General features: G+C 45.4%; 1 protein-coding gene across 1 annotated transcript in view; it reads left to right on the top strand.

The window, feature by feature from the left end:
* The window catches only part of LOC144503791 (dynein regulatory complex protein 11-like), a 531,388-nt gene that overhangs the window by 186,649 nt on the left and 331,893 nt on the right, over positions 1-12,846 (top strand). Inside the window, exon 9 of the mRNA XM_078228677.1 lies at positions 12,449-12,524. Coding sequence (XP_078084803.1) covers positions 12,449-12,524 — 76 coding nt within the window. The remainder of the gene's footprint in view (positions 1-12,448; positions 12,525-12,846) is intronic.

Here is a 12,846-nt window from a genome sequence, read left to right as displayed (position 1 = left end):
ACCCATTGACACTGTCTACACTTCTCACTGCCTCGGAAAAGCGGCCAGCTTAATCAAGGACCCACTCTTCCACCTTCTTCCGTCAGGAAAAAGATGCTAAAGTCTGAGGTCATGTACCAACCAACTCAAGAACAACTTCTTCCCTGCTACCATCAGACTTTTGAACAGACCTACCTCATATTAAGTTAATCTTTCTCTCCACCCTAGCTGTGATTAACACTACATTCTGCACTCTCTCCCTTCTTTCTCTAAGAATGGTATGCTTTGTCTGTATAGCACGCAAGAAACAATACTTTTCACTATGCTAATACATGTGACAATAATATATCAAATCAAATCAAAATCCCAGTGCTGAGTGTTCCTCTGTTTCCCGAAGGTGAGTGTAGGCCTTGTCCCTGTGTTCTCCTTTACCCTCTTCCAATGCTGAGTGTTCCTCAAGGGTCCAGAGCTGTCAGCTTCCTGAAATTAAGTGTAGGCCTTGACCCTGCACTCTCCTTTATCCTCTTCCGATGCTGGGTGTTCTCGCAGATTGGGAGGTGTCTGCTTCCCGCAGGTGGTAGTTGAAGTTCAATGTGGAGAAGTGTGAGGTGATGTATTTTGGTAGGAAAAACATGGTGAGACAGTATAAAATAAGGAGAAAATTCAAAAAGGGGCGCAAGAGCAAAGGGACCTGAGTGGAGAAAACAGTTAATAAAGTATATAGTGCTCTGGATTTTAATAATAGGGGCATAGAGTACAAGAGCAAAGATGTTATGCTGAACTTATACAGGACACTTGTTAGACTTCAGCTGAAATATTGGGGGTGATTTTATCTTTTTCTTTCTAAGTGCTGGGCAGATTTGAAACTGGGAGAGTTTCAGATCCGTCTTTTGGGCATGTTTTCAGGCCCCCCCATCCGCACTCTGCCTGCAAAAATAGCAAGCCTGTTGCTGGCTGCAGAAGCCTGTGGGTGGGGCTTAATGCTCCCGGAAGTCTATAGGGAGGTAGTGTGCATGTGCAGGCCTCTCTGATGCTGCACATGCACATCAATTTTAGCAGGGGTCTGACAGAAAAGAGGGAGCTGTCAGGCCCCTATTAGTACAGGCTGACTGAAGGAACCCCCCCCCCCCTCCTCCCCCCGCAATCACGGGGGCCCACGGCCTATGATATAGTCCCCACCGACTCCTCCCCACTGCCCGCCAGCCACCCAGACCGATTGCGTACCCGCCACCCTTCCCCCACCAATCGCTGCAGAGTGGCAGCAGGCCTCCTCTCCCTCCCTCCCTCTGCCAATCGCTGCAGAGTGGCAGCAGGCCCCCTCTCCCTCCCTCCCTCTACCAATCGCTGCAGAGTGGCAGCGGGTCCCCCCTCCTCATTCGACTCTTCCCCACATTAGCCTCTCCCCCCCAAGATCCCTCCCCCACATTAGCCCACCCCCATCCCTGGCACTGCCCACTGGGCATTGCCCAGGTGCTTGGGTGGCACTGCCAGTCTGGCACTGCCCAAGGGGCAGCCCCCCCTTGCCCTCTACATTCCCAGAGGCCTCAATGGCCTCCAGTTCCACCGGCAAGGCCAAGTCAACTGCTCCCTGTTCATGGGGAGCATGTCTATTCCTCACCGGCACAAATCTTTCCCGGTGAGGTCATAAGTGGGGGGGGGGGGAGTGGCTGGATGATTGGGCGCTGGGCTCGCTAAGCAGATGTAAAATAGCATTTTCATAAATGTTCATATATTAACCTGCCTCCCACCCATTTCTGGTGAGAGGCTGTCCGCGCCAAAACTTCGGCACTCGTAAAATGGCACCAGTCAGGAAAACCGGTACCAATCGCGCTTAGCGCTTTATGCCTGACTGTTACACCATGTCGCGCCTGAACACACGCACAACGCAATGGTACAATTGGCCCCATTGTGTACAGTTCTGGTTGCCGCATTATAGCAAGGATGCAAAAACATAGGAGAGAGTGCAGAAGAGGTTTAGAAGAATGGTTCCCGGGATGGGAAACTTCAGTTATGAGGATAGATTGGAGAGGTTGGGACTGTTCTCCTTGGGGAGAAGAAGGCTGAGAGGAGATTTGATAGCGATGTTCAAAATGGTCAGACCCCATTTGGAATATTGTGAGCAGTTTTGGGCCCTGTATGTAAGGAAGGATGTGCTGGCCTTGGAAAGGGTCCAGAGGAGGTTCACAAGAATGATCCCTGGAATGAAGAGCTTGTCGTATGAGGAATGGTTGAGGACTCTGGGTCTGTACTCAGTGAAGTTTAGAAGGATGAGGAGGGATCTTACTGAAACTTACAGGATACTGCGAAGCCTGGATAGAGTGGACGTGGAGAGGATGTTTCCACTAGTAGGAAACACTAGAACCAGATGGCACAACCTCAGGCTAAAGGGACGATCCTTTAGAACAGAGATGAGGAGGAATTTCTTCAGCCAGAGAGTGGTGAATCTGTGGAACTCTTTTCCGCAGAAGGCTGTGGAGGCCAGGTCATTGAGTGTCTTTAAGACAGAGGTCGATAGGTTCTTGATTAATAAGGGGATTGGGGGTTATGGGGAAAAGGCAGGAGAATGGGGATGAGAAAAATATCAGCCATGATTGAATGGCGGAGCAGACTTGATGGGCCCAGTGGCCTAATTCTGCTCCTATGTCTTATGGTCTTATGGTCTAAAATCATGAAAGGGCTGGACAGAGTAGATCAGGAGAAATTGTTCCCCCTCCTAAAAGGATCAGGAATGAGAGGGCACAGATTTAAAATGATTTGCAAAAGAATCAAATGTGATGTGAGAGGAAACTTTTTCACACAGAGTGGTTTGAGTCTGGAACGCACTGCCTGGAAATGTAGTGGAGGCAGATTCAATTGAGACATTCAAGAGGACATTAGATGATTACTTGAAAAGAAGCAATATACAGGGGCATGGGGAAAAGACAGGTGAGTGACATTAAGAAATGATGCTCGGTTGGAGAGCCGGCGCTGACATGATGGGTTGAATGGCCGCCTTCTGCGTGACAACAATTTCTGTGACTGTAATTCTGAGTCCTGATTCATCAGCCAAGGTCTCATAGTAGGTGGTAATCAGCAGGAGGTTTCTTTGCCCATCTCTGACCTGATGCCATTAGACTTCATTGCCTCTAGTCAATGTTGCGTACTCCCAGGGTAACTTCTTGCCAACAGTACCGCCACTCTGATGGATCTGTCCTTCCAGCGGGACAGGACATACCCAGGAATGCTGATGGTGAGTTTGGGACATTAAGTCTTGGGTTCAAAGACGGCTCTGTATCACGTGCTCAGAATTCACCTGTAGTGTTAAATATCTAATTGCACCATATCAATTGTGGTTTGAGTTGGATATTTTGTCCTTTTTCTGCCATCATTAGCACTTCTTTGATTGTCTAATAGGTAGAACTGATGAACAATGTGTGAAAGTGAACTCAAAGTCAAATCAGGTAGTCATTTTATGCCATATGATACATCCAAATAAACAGGATTTTACTTGCAGCTCTCTTTAAATTTGTTCAGTAATGCTGCCTGCAATATAATAAAAATGCTGCCTTGTGCCCAATGGAGAATACTCACTTTTGGAGTTTTTTTCTTTCCTTCTGCACAATCTCTCACCTTCTAAAATGAACTAGCTATTTCTTTCCACCTCACAGAAATGTTCGTGAAATTCACTTTAATTTAAATGCAGTTGATTCAGTCTAATCGTTCTCAAATCTTTCCATGGGATAAATGGGCAAATATTTATGGAAATGCTGGGTTCTGATGGAATAGGTGGGGTGAGAAGCTGTTTTTAACTCATAGGAGGCTTGATAACCAGAGGACATGTATTTTAAAATAATTATCAAATGAATTAGTTGGAGAAGATTTGATTTTTGTGAGTTGTTATGATCTATATTTACATCAGAAAATTCTATTTGTATTTATGCTTTTAAGTCAGTCGGCAACAATCTCTTAAAGGATGTGCATATATTTTGCTGGGGTCAGACCACTCGCAGTGTGTCAATTCTTCATTAGTTCTCCACAATGTTTTTTACATTTTTGTGACAATTATTTGACAAAGTTTTAGATTGCTAATTAAATGTGGCAAATTGTCTGGCCTGGGTACTCCTGTGCAGTGCGACTGCAATTGTTGTGACATGGCTGGGGAAGACTGCAGATGGCTTTGCAGGACATCTTAAGAACATAAGAACAGAAGAACTAGGAGCAGGAGTAGGCCATCTGACCTCTCGAGCCTGCTCCGCCATTCAATAAGATCATGGCTGATCTTTTCGTGGACTCAGATCCACTTACCCGCCCACTCACCATAGCCCTTAATTCCTTTACTGTTCAAAAATTTATCTATCCTTGCCTTAAAAACATTCAATGAGGTAGCCTCAACTGCTTCACTGGGCAGGGAATTCCACAGATTCACAACCCTTTGTGTGAAGAAGTTCTTCCTCAACTCAGTCCTAAATCTGCTCCCCCTTATTTTGAGGCTATGCCCCCTAGTTCTAGTTTCACCTGCCAGTGGAAACAACTTTCTGCTTCTATCTTATCCATTCCCTTCATAATCTTACATGTTTCTATAAGACCTCCCCTCATTCTTCTGAATTCCAATGAGTATAGCCCCAGTCTACTCAGTCTCTCCTCATAAGCCAACGGTACGGTAGCACAGTGGTTTGGGCGGCACGGTAGCACAGTGGTTAGCACTGCTGCTTTACAGCTCCAGGGACCTGGGTTCGATTCCCGGCTTGGGTCACTGTCTGTGTGGTGTTTGCACATTCTCCTCGTGTCTGCGTGGGTTTTCTCCGGGTGCTCCGGTTTCCTCCCACAGTCCAAAGATGTGCGGGTTAGGTTGATTGGCCATGCTAAAATTGCCCCTTAGTGTCCTGGGATGCGTAGATTAGAGGGAATAGTGGGTAAAATATGTAGGGAGATGGGGGTAGGGCCTGGGTGGGATTGTGGTCGGTGCAGACTCGATGGGCCGAATGGCCTCTTTCTGTACTGTAGGGTTTCTATGATTTCTATGATTAGTGAATCTCCTCTGCACCCCCTCCAGTGCCAGTATATCCTTTCTCAAGTAAGGAGACCAAAACTGTACACAGAGTACTCCAGGTGTGGCCTCTTGTACAGCTGCAACATAACCTCACTGTTTTTAAACTCCATCCCTCCAGCAATGAAGGACAAAATTCCATTTCCCTTCTTAATTACCTGCTGCACCTGCAAACCAATTCCTTGTGATTTTTGCACAAAGACACCCAAGTCCCTCTGCACAGCAGCATGCTGCAATTTTTTATCATTTAAATAATAGTCCATTTTGCTGTTATTCCTACCAAAATGGAAGACTTCACACTTACCAACAATGTACTCCATCTGCCAGACCCTTGCCCACTCACTTAGACTATCTATATCCCTTTGCAGACTTTCAGCGTCCTCTGTACACTTTGCTCTGCCACTCATCTTTAGTGTCATCTGCAAATTTTGACATACTATACTTGGTCCCCAACTCCAAATCATCTATGTAAATCATAAACAATTGCGGTCCCAACACCGATCCCTGAGGCACACAATTAGTCGCTGATCCCCAACCAGAAAAACACCCATTTAAACCCACTCTTTGCTTTCTGTTAGTTAACCAATCCTCTAACCATGCTAATACATTACCCGTAACACCGTGCACCTTTATCTTATGCAGCAGTCTTTGGTGCGGTATCTTGTCAAATGCCTTCTGGAAATCCAGATACACTACATCCACAGGTTCCCCATTGTCCACTGTGCATGTAACGTTCTCAAAGAATTCCGCCAAATTAGTCAAACATGACCCGCCCTTCATGAACCCATGCTGCATCTTACCAATGGGACCATTTATATCCAAATGTCTCGCTATTTCTTCCATGATGATAGATTCAAGCATTTTCCCCACTACAGAAATTAAGCTAACTGGCCTACAGTTACCTGCCTTTTATCTACCTCCTTTTTTAAACAGTGGTGTCACAATTGCTGTTTTCCAATCTGCGGGAACCGCTCCAGAGTCCAGCAAATTTTGGTAAATTACCACGAGTGCATTAGCTATTTTCCCTCCCCTCCCAATCTCTTTTAGTACGCTAAGATGCATTCCATCAGGGCCAGGAGACTTGTCTACCTTTAGCCCCATTAGCCTGCCCAACACTACCTCTTTCGTGATAATAGTTTCTAGGTCCTCACCTGCCATAGCCATCTTGTCAATTTTTGGCATGTTATTTGTGTCTTCCACTGTGAAGACCGGCACAAAATACCTGTTCAATGCCTCAGCCATTTTCTCATTTCCTGTTATTACATCCCTCTTCTCATGCACAAAAGGACCAATGTTTACTTTAGCCACTCTTTTTCGTTTTATATATTTGTAGAAAATTTTGCTGTCTGTTTTTATATTCTGAGCTAGTTTACTCTATAATCCATCTTCCTTTTCTTTATAGCTTTTTTTGTGGCTTTCTGTTGACCTTTAAAGATTTCCCTGGTATTTCTCCTGGACTACTATATCATAGAATCATAGAAATACCAGATGACAGGAAGGCTATGGCAGGTGAGGACCTACAGGTTTATTTGGTAGCAAAAGCCACACAAGCTTTCGGAGCTGCAAGCCCCTTCTTCAGGTGAGTGGGAATTCTGTTCACAAACAGAGCATATAAAGACACAAACTCAATTTACATGAATAATGGTTGGAATGCGAATACTTACAACTAATCAAGTCTTTAAGAAACAAAACAATGTGAGTGGAGAGAGCATCAAGACAGGCTAAAAAGATGTGTATTGTCTCCAGACAAGACAGCCAGTGAAACTCTGTGGGGGTTACAAATAGTGTGCCATGAACCCAATATCCCGGTTGAGGCCGTCCTCGTGTGTGCGGAACTTGGCTATCAGTTCCTGCTCAGCGACTCTGCGCCGTCGTGTGTCGCGAAGGCCGCCTTGGAGAACGCTTACCCGAATATCAGAGGCCGAATGCCCGTGACCGCTGAAGACCGCTCGACAATCACCAGGCAAGACTGTTCTCTTCCTGTTGGGGAGCACTTCAGCGGTCATGGGCATTCGGCCTCTGATATTCGGGTAAGCGTTCTCCAAGGCGGCCTTCGCGACACACGACGGCGCAGAGTCGCTGAGCAGGAACTGATAGCCAAGTTCCGCACACACGAGGACGGCCTCAACCGGGATATTGGGTTCATGTCCCACTATTTGTAACCCCCACAGAGTTTCACTGGCTGTCTTGTCTGGAGACAATACACATCTTTTTAGCCTGTCTTGATGCTCTCTCCACTCACATTGTTTTGTTTCTTAAAGACTTGATTAGTTGTAAGTATTCGCATTCCAACCATTATTCATGTAAATTGAGTTTGTGTCTTTATATGCTCTGTTTGTGAACAGAATTCCCACTCACCTGAAGAAGGGGCTTGCAGCTCCGAAAGCTTGTGTGGCTTTTGCTACCAAATAAACCTGTTGGACTTTAACCTGGTGTTGTTAAACTTCTTACTGTGTTTACCCCAGTCCAACGCCGGCATCTCCACATCAGGTGAGGACCTGCCATAGGTAGAATCCCTACAGTGCAGAAGGAGGCCATTTGGCCCATTGAGTCTGCACCGACAACAATCCCACCCAGTCCCTATCCCCGTGACCCCACATATTTTCCCTACTAATCTCTCTACCTACACATCTCGGGACATTAAGGGGCAATTTAGCATGGCCAATCAACCTAAGCCGCACATCTTTGGACTGTGGGAGGAAACCACAGCAGCCGGAGGAAACCTACACAGACATGGGGAGGACATGCAAATTCCACACAGACAGTGACCCAAGCCGGGAATCGAATCCAGGTCCCTGGAGCTGTGAGGCAGCAGTGTGCCACCATGCTGCCCATCATTCCACCCATATATCTGCATCATTCCATGGGCGGCACGGTAGCGCAGTGGTTAGCACTGCTGCTTCACAGCTCCAGGGTCCCGGGTTCGATTCCCGGCTCGGGTCACTGTCTGTGTGGAGTTTGCACGTTCTCCTCGTGTCTGCGTGGGTTTCCTCCGGGTGCTCCGGTTTCCTCCCACAGTCCAAAGGTATGCGGGTTAGGTTGATTGGCCAGGTTAAAAATTGCCCCTTAGAATCCTAAAATGCGTAGGTGAGAGGGATTAGCGGGTAAATATGTGGGGGTAGGGCCTGGGTGGGATTGTGGTCGGTGCAGACTCGATGGGCTGAATGGCCTCCTTCTGCACTGGAGGGATTCTATGATATGATTCTATGATTCCTTTCCTTTGTAAACAAGGAGACAAAATATTCATTTAAAACCCTTCCCACAACCTCTGCGTCTACAAACAAATTTTCTTCTTCATCTCTGATAGGTCCCACTTTTCCCTGAGCTAACCTTTTACCTTTAATATATTGGTTAAAACATGGGTTTTCTTGCTAATCTTATTCATGCTCACGCTTTGATTTCCTTATTTCCTTTTTTACTTTGTCACTGCACTTCTTATATTTGTCTAGGCTATCAGCAGTATTTAGTTCTTTCTGCCTTTGGGTCCTCACTGTCCATGGGGATGGTCATGATGTGGAGATGCCGGCATTGGACTGGGGTGAACACAGTAAGAAGTCTCACAACACCAGGTTAAAGTCCAACAGGTTTATTTGGTAGCAAATACCATAAGCTTTCGGAGCGCTGCTCCTTTGTCAGATGGAGTGGAAATGTGCTCTCAAACAGTGCACAGAGACACAGAAATCAAGTTACAGAATACGAATTGGAATGCGAATCCCTACAGCCAGCCAGGTCTGATAGCCAGCCACGGGGATGGTGCCAGAGGACTGGAGAGTGGCAAATATTGCTCCTCTGTTTAAGAAAGGGAATAGAAATGACCCTGGTAATTATAGACCGGTTAGTCTTACTTCGGTGGTTGGTAAATTGATGGAAAAGGTCCTTAGGGATGGGATTTACGACCATTAAGGAAGATGCGTATTAATCCGGGATAGTCAGCACGGATTCGTGAAGGGCAAGTCGTGCCTCACAAATTTGATAGAATTTTTTGAGGAGGTAACTAAGTGTGTTGATGAAGGTAGGGCAGTTGATGTCATATACATGGATTTTAGTAAGGCGTTTGATACGGTCCCCCATGGTCGGCTTATGATGAAAGTAAGGAGGTGTGGGATAGAGGGAAAGTTGGCCGATTGGATAGGTAACTGGCTATCTGATCGAAGACAGAGGGTGGTGGTGGATGGAAAATTTTTGGACTGGAGGCAGGTTGCTCGCGGAGTGCCACAGGGCTCAGTGCTTGGTCCTCTGCTCTTTGTGATTTTTATTAATGACTTAGAGGAGGGGGCTGAAGGGTGGATCAGTAAATTTGCTGATGACACCAAGATTGGTGGAGTAGTGGATGAGGTGGAGGGCTGTTGTAGGCTTCAAAGAGACATAGATACAATGCAAAGCTGGGCTGAAAAATGGCAAATGGAGTTTAACCCTGATAAATGTGAGGTGATTCATTTTGGTAGGACTAATTTAAATGTGGATTACAGGGTCAAAGGTAGGGTTCTGAAGACTGTGGAGGAACAGAGAGATCTTGGGGTCCATATCCACAGATCTCTAAAGGTTGCCACTCAAGTGGATAGAGCTGTGAAGAAGGCCTATAGTGTGTTAGCTTTTATTAACAGGGGGTTGGAGTTTAAGAGCCGTGGGGTTATGCTGCAACTGTACAGGACCTTGGTGAGACCACATTTGGAATATTGTGTGCAGTTCTGGTCACCTCACTATAAGAAGGATGTGGAAGCGCTGGAAAGAGTGCAGAGGAGATTTACCAGGATGCTGCCTGGTTTGGAGGGTAGGTCTTATGAGGAAAGGCTGAGGGAGCTAGGGCTGTTCTCTCTGGAGCGGAGGAGGCTGAGGGGAGACTTAATAGAGGTTTATAAAATGATGAAGGGGATAGATCGAGTGAACGTTCAAAGACTATTTCCTCGGGTGGATGGAGCTATTACGAGGGGGCATAACTATAGGGTTCATGGTGGGAGATATAGGAAGGATATCAGAGGTAGGTTCTTTACGCAGAGAGTGGTTGGGGTGTGGAATGGACTGCCTGCAGTGATAGTGGAGTCAGACACTTTAGGAACATTTAAGCGGTTATTGGATAGGCACATGGAGCACACCAGGATGATAGGGAGTGGGATAGCTTGATCTTGGTTTCAGATAAAGCTCGGCACAACATCGTGGGCCGAAGGGCCTGTTCTGTGCTGTACTGTTCTATGTTCTATGCCTATTATACGCTTCCTTTTTCAGTTTTACCTTCTTCTCCTTTTTCCTCTGGACAACCAGGGGGGTGGGGGATGGGGGTGGTAGCTCGGCTCTTCATCTTGCAGTATTTGCAACATCACTCTTATTTTTGGAGGGGATATGCTGTAAGCTACAGGGCGGTGGGCCAGGTGCAGGAAGGTGGGATTGGAAAGGACACCTGGGTGTCCTCGGACCAGTCTGGACAAAATGGGCCAAATAACCTCCTTCAATGCTGTATATTTTCTATGGTTCTATTTGTACATTTAGGATCTCAGCTGTGATTATGATAAATTACCACAATGCTAAATATAGGATCACTAATACTCTAATACTCTAAACCATTAATCGTTATACACAGTTAATAAGAAAATCAATCAGGAGGATGTCCATTCCTCTTTGGTTGTATCAGACATTCTGGAATTCAGCTGTCCTTGACCCTAAAAGATTTAGAATTTCAGCAGACATTTCTTTTCTTGGAGCTAATTCTGCATCATTCTCACATGGTATAGTAGGCAAGGCACAGCATCAGGCAACTCAGATTCAGTTAGGTCTTCCTTCGTGGTATTCACAGGACTAGGGACTGAAGAAATTTGTACTTCTAGAGATTATTCTGAGAAATCATTTTGAGAATACAACAATTGGTCAGCATGGCGTTGCCAAACTAGTTCATCTTTAGCTTGAACTCTAAGAAATTGGACCTGTTTTTTCTAAAAGAGTGTCTGGTGCCCATTTCTCATTCTGGCATAATTACTTGTTAACACTTGTTCACATTGTTGAAATGAGAATTGTTTTGCCTTCACGCCTCGTCTAGCAACACTACTATTTCTGAGATTTCTGGAGGTAATAACAAATCAACCATAATTTTCAACTTTCTCTTTAAGAGTAGTAATGCAAGTTATTGTAGTGTAAGGTATTACGATGAGGAAGCTTTAAATCATAATGGTGATTTATTGAACAACTGTTATAACTATATACAGACAAACTCAGTATAGATACAGATCTAGTCCCACAAACTCCTGGGCTCACACTGCAGGTTCCATCTACCCAGTCCCACACCCCACATTTGATAGGCTGAGGTTTGCGCACTCCATTCCAACGGGCCCAGGAGGGTTGCTGGCTGGGCCAGCATTTATTACCTGTTCTATTTCAGAGGGCATTTGAAAGGGAGTCACATGTAGGCCAGACCAGGTAAGGATGTCCAATTTCCTTCCCTAAAGGACATTAGTGAACCAGATGGGCTTTTATGGCAATCAACATGGTTTCATGGTCATCATTAGACTTTTAATTCCAGATTTTTATTGAATTCAAATTTCACCATCTGCCATGGCATGATTTGAACCTGGGTCATCAGAACTTGATCGCTAGATTACCAGTCTAGTGACAATACCACGGTGCCACTGCCTCCACATGCGAAGCCTTGCCACTCCGTGATTTATTTCACAAGCTGTATGTATCAGAGTCTACGACAGTGGAGATGATTTGACAGATTCCAAGAGGCTGGCACCCCCTTCTTCTGCTTCAGTTGACAGACGAGATCCTCCTTGGAAAGCACTAGGTTCTGCTAGCACTGACTTGGCTGTTGGCACACTTGACTCCACTACTGAGTCCAGATGACTGGCAGTGGGGACTGCAGCTTCCCATCTTCTGATGTGATCTATGTACTTCCACACTTTGAAGCCTTGTAAGTCGATGACATAAGATACAGTGCCAGTCCTTGCAATTTTCTTCCTGGATAACCAAGCTGCCCCCGACCCCCAATGTTTTGGACAAAAGCTAAGTCATTCATTTCAAATTACTGTCTCTCTTAGCTGGGTCGTTGCACTCTTTCTCGCCACCAAATTTCAGAAAATGAGGTTAAAACAGGTTCTAAGGCCCAGCAACAATTCAGCCAATGTAACCCTTGTGGTACCATGACGGGTCGTATTAAATGAAAGCTGAAAATTGGCTAACCGGTGTAGCAGTGGTCTGTCGGACTACTTCCACATTGATGCTTTAAAAGTTTGCACTGCCTCTTCTCATTGTAAGAGCCTATTAGCTCTCTCAAGTTAATACTGCATGGCTAAAATTAGTAATTATACTGCTTTTCCAGCATCTGAGCTGTATTCCCTCCAGACATACTGACTACTTGTAGAAAAAAATTGAACTTTAAAACAGTCCCCTTAAACAGAAAGTATATCAATAGTACAGCATCATCACACTCTTGCAAAGTTTCTTTTTTTTACGTAGGAGGAAGAGGATGGTTGGAAAATGGTTCAAAGTAATTTCCTCTCAACAGTGGCAGAAGGTCAAAATACATATGAAGGTGAGAAAAATATAATGTACATGATGATGATATTTGATGGTCACATTGCTGTAACCATTACTATCTCTGGGGCAATGATATAACAGGGATTTCTGAAAAAATGAAACAAAATCAAACGTGGAGCAGTATTAAAATTAATAGTTTAAACTTGGATCATAGAACATAGAAAAACTACAGCACAAACAGGCCCTTCGGCCCACAAGTTGTGCCGAACACATCCCTACCTTCTAGACCGACCTATAACCCTCCATGCTATTATGCTCCATGTACTCATCCAGGAGTCTCTTATAAGACCCTATTGAGTTCGCCTCCACCACCACTG

The sequence above is a fragment of the Mustelus asterias genome, chromosome 14 (assembly GCF_964213995.1).
Source record: "Mustelus asterias chromosome 14, sMusAst1.hap1.1, whole genome shotgun sequence".
NCBI classification, from domain to species: Eukaryota; Metazoa; Chordata; class Chondrichthyes; order Carcharhiniformes; family Triakidae; genus Mustelus; species Mustelus asterias.
The sequence above is the reverse complement of the archived record's forward strand: the minus strand, read 5'-3'. Positions and strand labels throughout refer to the sequence as shown.